Below are 17,744 nucleotides of genomic sequence, written 5' to 3'. Positions count from 1 at the left end.
GGTGGCCTGCCACTTACTGGACAGTCTCCAGCACAAGGGCTCAGGTGGATGAGAGGGGGCACATTGCTTCCCCCAGAGAAGGGAGGAAGTGAAGGATGGGGACAGATGAGTGTGTGTGTGTAGGATTTTTCTGCTTGATAGCATGTATTTTTTCCTTAAAAATTTTTTTTAGTTTTCTGTTTTTTTTAATCAGCTTTTTATGGTATAATTTACATGTAGTCAAATGCACACATCTTAAGTGTGCAAGTGATGACCTTTGACAAATGTATAGAGCCGTGTAACCACCACCCCAATAAAAATATAGAACATTTCCATCTCCCTAGAAAGTTCCTTCATATCCCATGGCAGTCATTCCCCCAGCCCCAGGCAACACTGATCCGATTTCTATCACTAATAGATCCTGATAGCTTCGTTTTGCGGATTCTAGAACTTCATAAAAGTGGAATCTTAGACTGTGTTCTCTTCTGTGTTCAGCTTCTCTCGATCACCACTGTATTTTCTTTCTGAAACAGGAAGCAAAGCCATTGCTGAGATGGGGGCTCAGGTGGAGAGCAGGAGAGGAGCCGCTTGGGGCTGGGGGATGGAAGGGCTAGGCGGGGAGGGGGGACAGCAAGTGGGCAGTGTCCCCCAAATGTGGCAGAATTGGGGAAAGCAGCCGCATGTATTTGGGTTCAGATATGAGGCTATGCTCAGGGCGCTGAGGATTTGGGGATACAGCAGACCTTGGTCATAGCAGGGGCAGTGTGAGGTCTGGGGGCTGTAGTGGTGTGAAGATGAGGAAGCCTGGACTCGGAGATAGACACGGAAGGCCTTTAGGATGGCGGGAGTTGGGATTCAAAATCCTGGAGTCATGCCTGTCGCCGCCTTCTCTCTCACCTGCTGTTGATCGGCCACCTCTTCTTTTGACGTCTCTGGAATCCTTTCCTGTTTCCTGACCCTGGTCCAGACCCTTAGCCCCTTGAGCTTGAACCTGTGCTCTCCCTCTTATAGAGATTTTTTTTTTTTTTTTTTTTTTGGTTGCACCGGGTCTTAGTTGCGGCAGGCGGGCTCTTTGGTTGGGGCTCGCCAGCTCCTTAGTTGTGGCATGCGAACTCTTAGTTGCAGCATGCACGTGAGATCTAGTTTCCTGACCAGGGATCGAACCCAGGCCCCCTGCATTGGGAGCGCGAAGTCTTATCCACTGCACCGCCAGGGAAGTCCCTTGTGGAGATTCTTTATCCTCAGCTGCAAGCTCTCCTTCAGCTGCCTCTTTCCCCTCAGCCTCCAAATGGGCCCAGGCCACCTCCATCCGAAAGGCCACTCCCTTGGCCTTGTCTCTCCATCCCTCTGTCTCCCATCCGTGCTCTGCTTTGTAAATCAGGAGGCCGGACAAAAAGGTCGGTCTGGTCTCCACGTACACAACTTACATTTACTCTCTGGCTTCCCCTCGCCCCTGCTGAAATTGCTCTGCCAAAGGTCACCAGTAACCACCTGTCATGGATGTTTTCTGGAGGTTTTGGCTGCCCAGTGTCCCCCTGTCTATTTCAGGGGAACGCCCCATCGGGTGATCCACCCTAGACCTCTCCAGCGGCCCCACCCATGCCAGCTGCTTCACCCACAGCCTTCTCCATGTCGATTGATGGCAACTCGATCTTTCTAGTTGTTCAGGCCCAAAGCCTGGGATCGGTTCTGGTTCCTCTCCCGCATCCACTCTGTCAGCAGATCCTGCTGCTCTACCTTCACAGTACACGCAGAATCCAATGACTTCCCACCATGCCACCATTATTCTCTCCCCGGGATTATCGTGGTAGCTTCCTAAGCAGTCTCCCTGCCTCCATCCTCGCCCCTGCCATCTGTTCCCTACACAGTGGCCAGAGTGATCCCCTTAAACTGTACCAGGTCACGCCTGGGCTTCAAGTCCTCCAGGAGTTCCCACTGTGCTCAGAGGGAAGCCTAAGTCCTTACAGGGGCCGACAAGGTCCTGAACGGTCTGTTGCCCCCATGCCTCTGGCCTCATCTCCACTCTTCCTCTGGCTCACGTGCTGAGGCCGCATCGCTTCCCTGCTGGTTCCTGTGCAAGGCACGGGCAGGCATGTCCTGCCTCCTCAGTTAGGCTTTCCGTGGCCACCTTATGTACACTGCAAGCCGCACCCTCCCCCACCACTCCCAGTCTTCCTTATACTTTTTCTTTGTCCTTAACCTTCTACATTATTCACATATTAATGTCTGTTGTTGTCAGTCTTCCCCCTCTAATGTCAGTGCCGTGAAGACAAAGATCTTTGTGGATTTTGTTGCTGTATTCAGGGGCCTAGAGCTGTGCCTGGCACATACCAGGCACTCAGTAAATATCTACTGGAGGAACTGAAGGAAGGAATTCTGAGCCTCTGTCTTGGTGCCCTGGGAACTGAGATGTGGGCACGTGATACAGCCTCGCCAGTCTAAGGCCTTCACGCTCTGCTCTGAGGAGCCAGTGACCAGAACAGAGGCTGCTGGCGGGGGCAGGAGGTGGTCCCCTCTTGATGGCTTTGCTCCTGGTGCCCAGTAGGTGACATGTCCTGTGTCCATTCCTGCTGAGAGACAGCTCTGCTTTTTGCTTCTCGGCTCCACCTCCAGGTGATCCCTCCCACTTCTCCGTTTTTGCTAAGAAGCCAAAGTCGGTTTCCCAGACCCTTGATTGGTTCATCTCAGAATCACAAAGGCCAGTAGCTCCTCCATCATTGTCCTGTGAAACCTCTCCATGGCATTTGGTCCCCATGACCGCCCTGCATGTCTCGCTCTCTCATGTTTCTCAGCCGCTTTTGCTGGGGTCCTTTCCCGAGGCAGGGACAGAGGCAGGGGGTCCTCTTCTGGTTCCACATGACTTTCCCTGGAAATGCTTATTCATGCCTGTAGTTTCTCCTTTGGCCCCGTGGGTCTGTGACTTAGTTCTGACGGCTCTCCAGTCCCAGCCGGCCTTTCCCAGGTCTCCTCAGACCACACCCACCTAGATTTGGCTCCTGGTTCAGTCGACATCTCCCCGTCCCTGGACCCGCCCCTCCTCTTGTAGGTCCCCCCTTAGTCAATAGCCTCCACCTTCTCTCCTGAGACAAAACCCCGAGGGTCCTTCTCAGTTCTTTCTCTTCCTCCTTCTCTGAGTCAGCCACTAAGTCCCATAAAATCTACCTTGTCTACACCTCTTAAATTGAAAAGTTTCCCTGTTTCCCCTAAACACAGCCCTTTTTCTGCCCTAAGCATCCTTGTAGCCAACCTCGGCAGCTGCCTCCCAACTGACCTCTGAGAACCATCTTCCTTGTCACTGCACCCTCCACATGGTTCCTGGAACCAACCTCTGGACCACACTCCTGCTGGGCATTGAATGTGCAGGTTCCAGGACCCCACCCTCAGGCAGCTCCCTATCCAGGGGGGAGCCCAAACTCCTAAGCACCAGAGACAGATAGACTGTAGCTGAGAGAGCAGACAGCCCACACGCACCCTGACATCAGTCTCTGGCCCACTTGGACCGAGAGACAGAGACAGAGACAGAGAGAGAAGAGCTCCGCGTTCACACTCACCCTGTAACACGCACGGAAAACAGGCAGTGTCAGAAGGAATGGAAGAGTGTCCTTACTTTGAAACGCCAATGAGGGCTATCTTAAGCTAATTATCGAGTCATGCTGGAAGCCAAATATAGACATTGTCATGTTATAAACACCATTTCTCAAGAGAGCGGCTTGGAGACATCTGGGCAGCTGGGAGTCTGAGCTCCTTATCTTCCCCTCCAACCTGCTCCATCCCCTCCTGCATCCCACCCACAACCTGCAGGAAGTCTCAGCTTCAGCCAGGGCTCCCAGTTCCTCTCCTCCCCACACCCAGTTAGTTATAAGTACCGATGATTCTCCTTCAACCCCTGTCCACGCTCATGGTCACTGCCTTCCTTTAGGTCTTTACTAGTTCTTTGCTGCGAGCTTGGGTGAGTGACTGAATGAGTCAGAGCCTCCATTTTCCTCATCTGTAAAATAGCCTTTTTCTTTTAAAAACAGGGAAGGTTTCACTTGTGTCAAGTATGCCAAGCACCTAGCATAGTGTCAGTTCAAGCTGAGCATTCAGGAAACGCTAGTTCCCTATTCCCTTTATGCCTCCTCACCCCTCCCTGTTGCCAAGTCTGATCATGTGATTTCCTTTTCTTGAAAGTGGTCCATAATTCCCTGTCCTACAGGATAGAGTCCAAATTTCTTATCAAAGGCCTTTGGCCCTTTGAATTCTGGTTCCTCTCCTCACCACTGTTCAGCCACACTGACCTACTTCATTGATTAAAAATGCAGTCATTCCAAAGTATTGTCCTGTAGATTACTTGCTGGCTCTAAAGGAAGAAAATGCAACTTCTCCATAAAGGGATCAGCTGTCCCCAGTGGGATCTACCAATCAGCAGCATTCCATCAGCAAGAGCGGAGCTCGGGCACTGGGGAGCTCGGGCACTGGGGACACCCTGACGTAGTGGCCGAGGGAGGAAGCATCATGGCCCAGGAAGTGTTTTTGCCAGTGTAGTCAACCTGAAACAAGTTGACTACAAGCCTGTACATCTAATTTCCAGTTTACAGGAAATACAGGGTAAACAGCACCATGAGGAAGCAATCAGAGAAATCTAGAAGGTGGGACATGATGTCTATAATTTACCTAAAATGCTTTAGCAATTCAACAACTCAGTGGCATAAGGGGAAAAAAGATTATTCTAGATTTAAATGAGACAGAAGAGACATAACCAAATGCAACGTGCGGACCTTATTTAGATCCTGGTTGGAACAAACCGAAAAGCATTTTGAGGGGACAATTAAGGAAAAATGAATATGGGCTGGGTATTAGATGATATATGGAATTATTATAATTTTGTAAGGGGTGATTATAATATTGTACTAAGAAAACTTCCTGGGTTAAACTGTCATGCAAACTTGAAACCACTTTAAAATATTTCAGCAAAAATGATAAATATACTAAAATGTTAATAATTACAGCAGCCACTATGGAGAACACTATGGAGTTTCCCTAAAAAACTAAAAATGGAGTTACCATATGATTCTGCAATCCTACTTCTGGGCATATATCTGGAAAAAACAAATTCGAAAAGATACATGCACCCCGATGTTCACAGCAGCCCTATTTACAGTAGCCAAGACATGGAAACAACCTCAGTGCCCATCGACAGATGAATGGATAAAGAAAATGTGTGTGTGTGTGTGTGTGTATATACACACACACACACACACACAATGGAATATTACTCAGTCATAAAAAAGAATGAAATGATGCCACTTGCAGCAGCATGGACGGACCTAGAGATTATCATACTAAGTGAAGTAAGTCAGACAGAGAAAGACAAATACCATATGATATCACTTATATGTGGAATCTAAAAAAATGATAGAAATGAACTTATTTACAAAACAGAAATAGATTCACAGACATAGAAAACAAACTTATTGTTACAAAAGGAGATAGTGGGAGGAGGAGTGAGAGATAAATTAGGAGTTTGGGGTTAACATATATACAGTACCATATATAAAATAGGTAAACCACAAGGACCCACTGTATAATACAGGGAACTATACTCAGTATCTTGTAATAACCAGTAATGGAAAAGAATCTGAAAAAGGAATATATGTGCATATATATATCTGAATCTCTTTGCTGTACACTTGAAACGAACACAACATTGTAAATTAACTATACTTCAACTAAAAAATCTTTAAAATAATTACTAACATAATTACTTATCCAGGTAATGGGTATATGGGCGTTCATTTTATACTATTCCCTACTCCTCTTTAGGTTGAAATATGCATAATAAAAAAGATTTTAAAAAATGTATTTGAGTGCCAGTTATGTGCTAGTCACCGAGCTAAGGCAAAATCTAATGTGGCCCTTGAAACACAGAGTGTGGTACGTTTCAAGGGGAAAGGTGAATAATCAGTTAACTGCACTAACAAATGGGCAGTGACAAGCGGATGAGAGTGCTTTGAAGGAAAGATACACAGGTCTTGATGGGGGATGATGGTGGAAGCTGACCTGGTCACAGTCTGGAGGGGTGGGGAACGGCTTTCTCCCAGGAAGGAATGAATCAGTGGCGCTCCGAATAGAAGCAGGCGTGGGCCAGGCACAGGAGAAGGGAGATGGGGGGAAAAGGGTACGGTCAGAGGGAACAGTATGTTCTAAGGGAGGGAGAGGAGGGAGCTGGATGCTTGGGTGCTAACGGGGGGCCTGAGCGGCTGAAGGGAGAGAGGACAGCACAGGGGAGGTGGAAGGTGAGGGAACCTGTCCCCCCGCCCCAGGAGAACCTGTGGGACGGTTGTCTGGCTACTGCTGTAACCTACCTGTGAGCCAAGTTAATGGTTTCATTCTTCATCCTGAAGGCAATTGGAAGCCACCAAAAGGTTTTGAGCAGGGGGTAACACAATCCAGTTTGCGGCTTAGCTAGAGGGCATGGCCGGGTTGGCCGGAATGGAGGTGGGGAGAAGAAGACCTGGGATGTAATGACCACGTGACCGACTGAGGCATTGGCTAGGAGGTGCCAGGATGACGCCTGGGTTTCTGGCTGTGGAAGGGGGTGGATGGAGGAGCCATGCATTGGAACAGTTTTCCCTGAACCTGGAACATGTCGCAGAGGAGGCAGGTCGCTGATGGTTTGAGACAGGTTGCGTTTGTGGGGCTTTTGAAATGCCTGAGGTGGAGGCCAAGAGGCCAGATGGTACCTGCGCAGTGGACACAGAATAGTGTCCAGAGAGAGAAGAGGGAAGTTCTGGATGAGCCTTAAGGAGCCCTGATGTTTGTTTGGGCGGAGGAGGGAAGAATGAGCCTGGGCTGCAGACCAAGAGGCAGCAGCTGGTGAGGCAGGAGGACACCAGGAGAGTGCAGTGCCCAGAATGCGAGGGACTGGAAAGTTCCTAGAAAGGGGAAGTGGCCAGTCGTGTGGGATACCGCTGAGAGGTCAAGACAGGAGGGCTGACGAGAGCCTGCCAGTTCTGATGAGATGGAGGCCACTGGAAACACAGCAGGAGCTATTTCAGTGGCAGGTGGAGGTGGAAGCAGATGGAAGTGGGTTGAGGAGGAAGTGGGAAGTGCGAAAAGGAAGACAGTGTGTAGACAGCTCTTGGGGGAAGTTTGGCTGTGAGGGGGAGGAGACAGGGATGGGGCTAGAGCCTGTGGGGTCAAGGGAAGATGTGGCTTTTTAATGGGAGAGGCACGCGGATGGAGTTGGTAAGATAAATAATGAGGGATGACTCTTAGAGGGCAGATGGCATGGGACCAATGCCAGGGCCCCCTCTACTTCGCAGGAGGGAAAGATGGTGACGGCTGGTATCTGGCAGCACAAGGGCAGGCGCTTTCTTGTCTCTGTTCCTTGCCCATACTGTTTCCTCAGCTGGAATTCTTCTCCCATGTCTCCTTTGAGTACGTCTGCCCATCCTTTAGAGCCTAAGTGGAAGATTACCTTCTGTGAAAAGACTTCCCTCTTCTACCGTCATCCCGCCTCTACCGTTCCAGGGACCATGGTCATCCTTCTATTGTTACTTCTCGGATTAGCCTAGAATGTCCATCTCTCCCACCAGACCGTGTCCCCTTTGCCTCTGAGTCTCCAGGGTCTGGTCTGGGGCTTGCCGCAAGGGAGGTGCTTAGGGAATGTTGGGTGAATAGATAAATGAACTAACTACAGACCTGCAGAGGAAGTATAGCAGGAGGAGGGCAAACCCAGAGTAATCCCTGGGCGGGGGTGGGGTGTGTGGAGCAGGGATGGAAAAGGGAAGAAACAGGAAAAGGGGACAAGGCTAAGCTACTGCCAAGAGCACTTGCATTTATCAAGGACTTCTATGGACCATGTGCTAAACATACGGGTTTCTCTTTTAATCCTCACAATATCCCCAGAAGGAATGTTGTCTGCTGATATATTACCTGGCTTCCCCTAGTTTAATAGAACGTACACTCTCAAGGTGGGGTGGGGTTTGTCTGTCTTGCTCACCACTATGCCTCCAACGTGACATAGGCACATAGATAAGGCTGCCAGATGAAACATAGGTTGTTCAGTTAAATTTGAATTACAGAGAAGTAATTTTTACGTTGCTTGATTACATAACACTGTGGGATTGCAACCAGTAAATTCTAGACTGTGGGAAATCTAGACGACAGTTGGGTATCTTCAATGAATGAATAAGTTGCAAAGAGAAAATAAAAAGAGAAAAAGGAGGAATTTACAGATTAAAAGAGAGTTAAGAAACATATCAATCACTTGAAACCCTTCCTTGGATCCTAATTCAAATAAGCTAAATAAATTGTAGAGAAAAAAAATATTTTAAGATAATTAGAAATTTGAACACTGACTGGCTATTTGATGAAGTTAAAGGATGACAATTCTGTTTAGGTTTGATAATAACATTGGGGTTACGTTTATTTTCAAGAGTCCTTATCCTGTAACAATATGTATTGAAATAGTTTGGAATGAAATGATATGATACCTGGGATTTGCTTCAAGATAATATAGGGTATGTTCTCTATCTTAATTGTGGTTAGTATGGGTATATTCATTTGTGAAAACTGTACACTTAAAATCTGCATTTTATTGTATGTAAATTGTACCTCAGTAAAGTTGGTTTTTTAAAAATGGGAGTAGGGAAGGAAATGGATGAGGAGAAGGATGAAATGAGATTGGCCATGAGTTAACAAGTTTTGAAGTTGAGTGTTGGCTACATGAAGGTTCATTACACTTCTCTGTTTACTTCTGTATAGGTTTGAAAGTTTCCATAATAAACCATTTTTAAAAACTGCATGAAGGAAGATGCCATTTCTATTTTATCGATGAGGAAGCTAAAGCAGAGGTTAAGTAACTTGCCCCCAGTCACACCGCTGGTAAAATGAGGAGTCTGGAATATGAAGAGACCCATTTGAGTTCAGAACTTAAGCTGTTAACCTCAGCAAATTTCCAGAGCAAAGTGTGGATGTTGGCTAAGGGATGATACAAACTTCTTGGTTGACACAGGCTGACTTAGGGAATTCTGGAAGCAAGATGGATAAAAATGGTGGTGACTGTGGTGTGGCGGGCGAGAAATGGCTTCCCTCTTAGATGCATCGTCTCGGGGTAGACCCATGGTTATGAGCATGGACTTGGGACCCAGCTGCCCCTGACACTTGCTGGCAGCGTGAACTTGGGCATGTCACTTAAAATCTCTGTCCCTCACTTTCCTCATTTGTGGCATGGATATTAATAGACAGTTTGGCAGTTTCTTTAAAAGTTAAACATAAATTTACCCTATGACCTTGCAATCCCACTCTTTGCTATCTATTCAAGAGAAATGAAAACATGTCAACACAAAGACTTGTATGCCAAAGTTCATAACATTATTATTTATAATAATCAAAAAGTGGAAAAAAGCCAAATGTGATTGAATAAACCAAATGGGGTATATCCATACTACAGGATACTTGCAATAAAAAGGAATGGACTACTAATATATGCTACAACACTGATAAACCTCAAAACATTATCTTTTTGTAAAAGAAGTCAGATGCAAAAGACCGCATATGGCCTTTCCATTTCTATGAAATGTCTAGAAGAGGCAGATCTATAGAGACAGAAGGTAGTTTAGTCACCTGGGGTGGGAACAGGGATTTACTGCAAGTGGGCATGAGGGGTCCTTAGGAAATGTTCTAAGATTGAATTGTGGTGATGGTTGTATAAGTCTGTAAATTTACTAAAAATCACTGAGACACTTAAAATGGGTTCTGGATAATATGTAAATTTTTAAAAATTAAAAGCATCTACCTCATAGGTACTACCTCACACTGGTCAGAATGGCCATCATTAAAAAGTCTACAAATAACAAAAGCTGCAGCGAGTGTGGAGAAAAGGGAACCCTCCTACGCTGTTGGTGGGAATGTAAATTGGTGCAGCCACTATGGAAAACAGTATGGAGGTTCCTTAAAAAACTAAAAATAGAGTTGCCATATGATCCAGCAATCCCACTCCTGGGCATATATCCAGAGAAAACTATAATTCGCAAAGATACATGGACCCCAATGTTCACAGCAGCACTGTTTACGATAGCCAGGACATGGAAGCAGCTTAAATGTCCATTGACAGATGAATGGGTAAAGAAGATGTGGTATATATACACAATGGAATACTACTCAGCCATAAAAAAGAATGAAATAATGCCATTTGCAGCAACATGGATGGACCTAGAAATCATCATACTAAGTGAAGTAAGTCAGAAAGAGAAAGACAAATACCATATGATATCACTTACATGTGGAATCTAAAATATGACACAAATGAACTTATTTACGAAACAGAAACAGATTCATAGACATAGAAAACAGACTTATGGTAAAAAGGAACGAAGTTGGGTCATTACATAGAGACGTGGATGGACCTAGAGACTGTCATACACAGTGAATTAAGTCAGAAAGAGAAAAACAAATATCGTATATTAACGCATATATGGGGAATTCAGAAAAACGGTACAGATGAACCGGTTTGCAAGGCAGAAATAGAGACACAGATGGAGAGAACAAACGTATAGACACCAAGCGGGGAAAGCGGGGCGGGGGTGGTGGTGGTGGGATGAATTGGGAGATTGAGATTGACATATATACACTAATATGTATAAAATAGATAACCAATAAGAACCTTCTGTATAAAAATTAAATTAGGGGCTTCCCTGGTGGCGCAGTGGTTGAGAATCTGCCTGCCAATGCAGGGGACACAGGTTCGAGCCCTGGTCTGGGAAGATCCCACATGCCGCGGAGCAACTAAGCCCATGAGCCACAATTACTGAGCCTGCGCATCTGGAGCCTGTGCTCCGCAACAAGAGAGGCCGCGATGGTGAGAGGCCCGCGCACCGCGATGAAGAGTGGACCCCACTTGCCGCAACTAGAGAAAGCCCTTGCACAGAAACGAAGACCCAACACAGCCTTAAAATAAATAAATAAATTTTTTTTTAAAAAAAGCACAAACTTAAAAAAATTAAATTAAATTAAAAAAAGAAAACAGACTTAAGGTTACCAAAGGGGAAAGGAGGTAGGAGAGGGATAAATTAGGAGTATGGTATTAGCAGATACAAACCACTATATATAAAATAGATAAACAACAAGGTCCTACCGTATAACACAGGGAACTATATTCAATATCCTGTAATAAACCATAATGAAAAAGACTATGAAAAAGAATATGTATATATATGTATAACTGAATCACTTTGCTGTACACCAGAAACTAACACAACATTGTAAATCAACAATACTTCAATGAAAAAAAAAGTACCTCAGAATTATTATGGGGATTAAATAACATAAAGTTCTTAGAACAGAGACTGGAATGCTGTCAGTACTATAGAAATTATTATTGGGCTGGACGTCTAGGGCCAGTTCCCTGCTGTGCCTTCTTCTGGGGAAAGTGGGCTGGTCCCCTGTTCCCAAATCCTTGAACACAGGCCTTTGGGTGAGACTCAGATGGGCCACAGAAAGGGAAGCCTGGCTTCCAGGTCTTGAGGGGCCTTTCCTATCCCTTATCCCGGAGGAGTCAGATGGGACCCGGCATCCAGCCTCGTCCCTATTTTTCTCCTCTGGGGAAGAGGAGAGGTTTCTGTGAAGGGTGCTGCCTCCTCATCCCACAGGCTGAGGATGGGGTCGAGTGTCCTCGAGTGTCCTCTACTGTAGGCAACAGGAATTGCAACAGCTGGGTCAGCCCGCTCACATCGTTTCCACCCTTCTGATAACGTTGTGAGGAAGCCACTGTTCTGCCTTTTCACTGATAGGGGTGCTGAGACTCAGAGCGTCCAAGTGATCTGCCCAGGGTCGCACAGCAGACACCCCTGGTCCAAGCCCTCTGACAGTGGAGGTCCAATGACTCTAGGCCCTTTCAGCTGGAGAGTTACTCACACTAACCCCTACTGTTTGTATAGTGCTTCTGTGCCCACAAAGAGTTTTCACACCTGGGCTGTATTCTGGGGTGCCTGATTCAAGGAAGGGGAAAAAAGGGAAAGTGGAGGTGGAGAGAATTCCTCCTCCAGGGAAGGACTCTCAGTAGTAATAGATCCAATAAAGTCCCTAAACTCAGATTTGTGGGACTGGTGGCTTTTGGGGTGGGAGAAAGAGGAGCCCCTTTCTGCATTGATATATAAGATTCATTCATTTATTCATGCCAAAATTTTTTTTGAGTGTTCTCTCCTTGTGTCAACACTGTGCTAGGTACGAGGATACAAATATGAGTGAGACTCTAGAGGATGAAAAGAGTTTTCCAGTCTAGCTTCCCGCATGTGGGGCCCAAGCCCACTCCCCAGGTATCTTAGTTGCAAAGAGTTTGGAGTAGGGTCGGACTGAAAAACATGCCCCCAGCCCCATAAGCAAAAGAAATCTGGTACTACTGTCTCAGGGTAAAAGTTTTCAGCACTATCCACCAGGAGAGACAGCTGTGAAGATCATCATCCTTCCAGAACTTTCCTCCCGTCTGTGTGTGTGTGAGTGGCGGGGGAGCAGGGCTCTTGGCACTCAGGAACCCTGGAGTCTAGACCTGGCAGGACCCCAGGATCCCCCTTCATGACAACTTCCCTGAAGACTTCTTCTGCAGAAGATGCTAGGGGGTGAGTGTTTTGAGCAGTAGAACACAACACCCCCTTGTTCGTCAAACCCTAGCCCCACCTTGGGGTCTTTACCTCTGGCCTCTGCAAAAGGGATGTAGGGACGACAAAGCTTCCTGATCCCTTTCCTCCCAAATGTTATGTGATGACGTGTAGGGAAACAATACTTCTGTTGTCATCACCAGGAGGACCAGGATGCAAGCTGCATTATTTGTCCCCTTACAGAAACCCTCTCTTATCCCTGCCTCAGAGTAAGATATTTCTCTCTGTGACCACACCACCGCCCCCCCCCCCCACATACGAACACACCCTTACTCCATGTCATCATATCAATCTCTCTGTATATTTCTGGGGATGGGAAGTCGCTATATTCCAATAACCTGATTTTTATTGAGAGAAATATTTCAGGGATTCATTCATTCACTTACAAATATATATTGAGCACTTATTAAGTCTGGGCACTGTTCTAGGCACTGAGGATGCAGAAGTGATTAAAACAAAGTTCTCATCAGCTCATTTCCAGACTAATGGGAGAGACACACAACAACAACGACAAAGAAGAACAGACAACAAAGAACATTCACAGATTTTCATATAATAGCAGGATCTACAGAAACTAAATAAGGGTAAGAGGATAGAACGTGCTGCGGGGACGCGGTCCTCCATTATCAGGATTTTTATTGGAATTCACTTTTTCTTTGCTTTACTCTGCCTGGGGGAGATAAGAGTGAGGGTGTGTGTGTCCCCTCCTTTGGTCTCCTCAACCCATTTTGGCAGTTCAGGCCTCACAGGGCAGAGTCTTGGGATTTGAGGGGGGCTGCAGAGCCAGCCCCTCAGAATTTGTTCAAGGGGCCATTTAGAAGCTAAGTCAGAAATGGAAACAGGTACTGAGAAAGTCTATTTATCGTCTTTCGTGGGTGTAATAATACTCCTCCTCTCCGAATTTATTTCTTCCTTTTATCATCTTGCACACACTCACTGAATTCCTAACTATTCATTCAACATTTTTTGAGCCCACTGTGTGCCAGGCACTGTTCTAGGCGACAGAAACAGAGAGGTTGGGAACATTCTCTGCTCGCGGGAGTCCCTGCTGTGCAAAGTTTCTAAACAACCTCTTTTCGTCTTTTCTTTCATCTTCGCCTTTGCGATTCACCTATGTTGATTCACGTTGTCCCAAGAGGGTAGATATGAACATTCCCATTTTACGGATGCGAAAACCATGACTGCTAAGGAAAAAATGAAGTGCTTTGCGGCGACTGAACACCAGGACGCCACCGCGCCACGTGCAGTGGCGCGTTTCGCCAGTCGCGATCCCACCCGCGCACGCACCCTCCTTTCCTCCCTCCCAGCCGCCGCCGCGCCGGGTCCACGTGTGTGTGTCTGTGTGCGGAATGGGGACGGGGGCGGTGCCGCTGGAGGGGTGGGGTCCGGGCTAACGTCACTGGCAGTGCCGCCCAATCAGCGGCGGGCTCGCGGCCCCGGCGCTGGTATTGGGGCAGCGAGGGGGCAGTTCTCTATAACGCGGTCTCCGGGAGCCAGCGGGGAAGAAAGAAGCCGAGCGGGCGGAAGGCGCCCTCCCTGCCGCCTGGGCCCGGGCACCGGGTGCCGGGCCCGGGGTCCTTCCCGCCTCCCGCGGCCGCCGGCCGCTTTGTTTCCCCAGCCTCTGCGCTCTGGGCAACTCAAGAGGGGCTCCCGCCTGGGCTGCACAGGGATCGCGGCGGCAGGAAGGGCGGCCGACCGCGCCGGGACTCGCAGGGACCCAGGAGTCCGGCCGCCAGGAGGGCCGCGTGACGAGATCGAAGAGGGAGCCGGAGCTCCGCGGCCCAGGGGTGCGGGCCGGGGGCGCCCGTGAGCAGAGATCTCCCCGTCGAGGGGGGGGCGATGTTCCCCTCGCCCGTGGGCTCTTCGGGCAGCCAGGGCATCCCGCCGCTGGGACCAGGGCCCCCGCAGTGGGCACCCCCCCGGGTGGTTCCATGGAGACTCTGTGCCCCGCTCCCCGCCTCGCAGTGCCGGCGTCCCCGCGAGGGTCGCCCTGCTCCCCCACACCCCGGAAGACGCGTCGGGGGACCCAGGAGTTCTCTCCGCTGTGCCTGCGTGCCCTTGCCTTCTGCGCCCTTGCCAAACCCCGGGCGTCCTCTCTGGGCCTGGGGCCTGGGGAGCTGGCGCCGCGGGCCCCGGTGCTGCTGGGCCCTCATGCCCCCCTGTGCACCGGCGGCTGGGCCCCGGATGGCCTGAAGCACCTCGCGGGACAGGCCGGGCGGTACAGCGATCCCAACTCCCCGGCCAGCCAGGATGCCGACGCCGCTGTGTGCCGGGGCCGCGGCGAGGAGGAAGAGGGCGGAGGCAGTTTCCCGCACTTCGGCGCTCGCTCCGGCGTACCTCCCGGCCGCTGCCCGGCGCCCCGGCGCCCTCGGGAATCTCCGACCAGCTCCGTCTCGGCTCCGCCTAGGCCAGCCCCGGGTCTCGACTCCCAGCCTGGCCCCGCCGCCAGCCCGCATCAGGAACCGGGTTCCCGGCCTCCGCCGCCACCTGCGGGCCTCTCCTCTGAGCCCGCGGGGCCCGGGACAGCGCCGGAGCCCCCCCCGCCGAGCCAGACTGCCGCAGTCGATGGAAACACCCAGAAGGCCGCCCCCGAGGCAACGGCCGCCAGCCCCTCGACGGCCAGCGAAGCTCCGGCGGCGCCCGGCGATCTCCGCCAGGAACATTTCGATCGTCTGATCCGCCGCTCGAAACTTTGGTGTTACGCGAAGGGCTTCGCCCTCGACACTCCGAGTTTGCGCCGGGGGCCCGAGCGGCCCCCAGCCAAAGGGCCCTCCCGGGGAGCCGCCAAGAAACGCCGGCGGCCGACGCCCCCCCAACGCAGCGCACAGCCCCGCCGTCCTGCACCGACGCTCCCCACCACGAGCACCTTCAGCCTCCTCGACTGCTTCCCCTGCCCGCCGGCCCTGGTGGTGGGGGAGGACGGAGACTTAGGGCCGGCATCCTCGCTTCGTCTCCAGGGAGACTCTAAGCCCCCGCCTGCCCACCCGCTGTGGAGGTGGCAGATTGGGGGTCCCGCTGTCCCTGAGCCCCCCGGCCTCAAATTCTGGGGGATCAACCTGGAGCAGCTCTGAGCGTGAGACCTCTTCTGCCAAAGGGGAAAAGTGGGGGCCACAGCCAAATTGCGGGCTCGAGGACAGAGCCTCATTTCTCACCTTTGCCTGTCCTCTTCAGGTTTTATGGGCTGTGGTCAGAGGGACCTCAAATGACAGTGATCTTCAAGCACCTAACTGGTTGGGGTGACACCCCCTCCCCCTCATCCTTTGGAGACGAACCAAGGGCTGGAGTCAGGAGAAGGCTTAATCGAAAAAGGCTTAAAGACATAGATTCCAATCCCTCGCCTCTTCCATCTCGGATCTCTGGGGGCCGGGCCTTCACCCCAGGGGGAGCCGAGGAGGCTACAGCTCAAAGACAAGGAAAAAAAAAGAGGGAGAGAGACCTTGGTGATGGACAAACCGGTTGTTTCTGTGGTCGAGCCTGGGGATTGGGGTGGGGGGGCCCTGGTGGGGGTGGGGAGGTGATTGGCAGCTCCCGGGGGCATCCCCCACCCGTACCATCCAGGCCTTTAACCCTTCACTCCCCTCGGGCCTTCCCTAGTCTCCGGGCACCACTGCAGCCTTCTTGGGGGAGGGAGCAGCTTAGGCAAGGGGGAGATCACCCCCTTCCGGTTCTTTTCCTAGGGACCCCCAAGTCAAGTGACCCCTAGTTACCGAGATCTTCATTCTCAGCCACCAACCTTTCCCCTTTGTCCAGTTTTGGGGTACGCCTCTTCAGTATTCCCCGTTTGCTTTCAGGTTATAAGGGCTGATGGGTAAAAGAGGACGCCCCCCCCATAAGTCAGCCCCCTCCGCCAGTTTACTCCTCATATTAGGAGGCACAGGGCTGAGGGACCTCCTCCCCTTCAAAAGTGCAGACTTTGTCTGGGGAAGGGGCCAGAGACCATCCCAGGGAAAGTAATGGAAGGTGGAAGAAATCAATAAAATCAGACCAAACAAGTTGCCTTTCCAGGTCCTCGCCACGGGTTTAAGGATGGAGGGTGTGGAGGTAGAGGGCAGGCCTGGGTCCATTCTTTGAACACCCAAACTGAGACCCCTTCAAGGCTAGAAAGAAGACAAGCTGCTCTTTGTGGAGGGGGTAAATGAAAGGGCTCTTGGCCTAACCACAAGGTCCAGTGGGTTTTGAAGGGGCAAAGTTTGGGTTTGGATGGGAACTGGGCTGAGGGACCTTTAGCATCCTCCCCCCACCCAACTTCAGGCATTTCGGGAGTTGTCAGGGACCTGATGGATCCGAAAGGGGCAGGGCCAGGGGATTAGTTTTGAGGTCAGAAGTTCTGTTTTCCTGGGGGAGGGGAGTGAGTCAGAGGGGAGTGGAATTGCTTTCTCCTCCACCCAGGTGAGGTCTGGGGAGTTTAGCTCTTAGGGAAATTCCAAGTTTAGGTGTGAGGGGAACCTGGGGGTTGCCGATCTTCCCAACAACTGAGGGACCCAGTGACCCTTCTGCCCACACTAGTGAATATCGCCCCCTTTTCCCCCAAGACGGGACAAGGGAGGAACAATTCCCACATATGATACTGGGGAAGGACTTGTCTCCTTTTCTGTGAAAATGCTTTGTAAAAAGTTGTTAATGTTTGCATAGAGCAGATTCTCGAGAAAAACTGTTTTGGACCACAAAAGTTTTGTTTGTTTTAGAAGCTGTCTCTTTTAATTTTTCTTTTGCTGGGGGTGGGGGTGGGGGTGGGGTGGGTGGGTGTGGGTCAGGCACTGCTCTCTTTCTCCTCAACATCTGGCCTTTATGAACCCTGCTGACCTCCCCTCCCCCTCCAGCTGTGTTGTGGGGAGGAGGGAGGAGGGTGGGGGAGTGCCTTCCATTCCTGTGCTTCAGGGGTATCCATCTTATCTTGCCCCCCAAGAATGGGGAAGGTCAAGGAAGAACGCAAATGTGAGGGGTGGGGAGAGAGGCGCTGTGAAGAGGGGGCGAGGTTTGCAAGGAGAAATTCAGAAAGGCCGACTCCTGCTTTTAAAGAGCTCCTTGCTTTTAGTCAGGTCAGTTTGGGCCCATTCGACCAGCCTGGGCGGGGTGGCGTGAGCTCTGGGCGAAGGAGAGGAGTGGTGGGTCATGAAATACCCTTTT

At 50.1% G+C, this 17,744-nt stretch overlaps 1 protein-coding gene across 1 annotated transcript; it reads left to right on the top strand.

Annotated features, from left to right (window-relative positions):
- Window positions 1-6,409: 6,409 nt before the first annotated feature.
- EPOP (elongin BC and polycomb repressive complex 2 associated protein) lies at window positions 6,410-17,286 on the top strand. Its single transcript, XM_082443356.1, has one exon. It carries the CDS (start codon window positions 14,549-14,551, stop codon window positions 15,686-15,688), a length of 1,140 nt encoding a protein of 379 aa, XP_082299482.1. The 5' UTR covers window positions 6,410-14,548; the 3' UTR covers window positions 15,689-17,286.
- Window positions 17,287-17,744: the final 458 nt, after the last annotated feature.

Source organism: Balaenoptera physalus, assembly GCF_965194825.1.
Source record: "Balaenoptera physalus genome assembly, chromosome: 20".
Lineage (NCBI taxonomy): Eukaryota > Metazoa > Chordata > Mammalia > Artiodactyla > Balaenopteridae > Balaenoptera > Balaenoptera physalus.
The sequence above is the reverse complement of the archived record's forward strand: the minus strand, read 5'-3'. Positions and strand labels throughout refer to the sequence as shown.

What these genes read in the sequence shown, in the direction of transcription:
- EPOP (XM_082443356.1), top strand. Translation starts at nt 14,549, where the DNA reads ATGGAGACTCTGTGCCCCGCTCCCCGCCTCGCAGTGCCGGCGTCCCCG.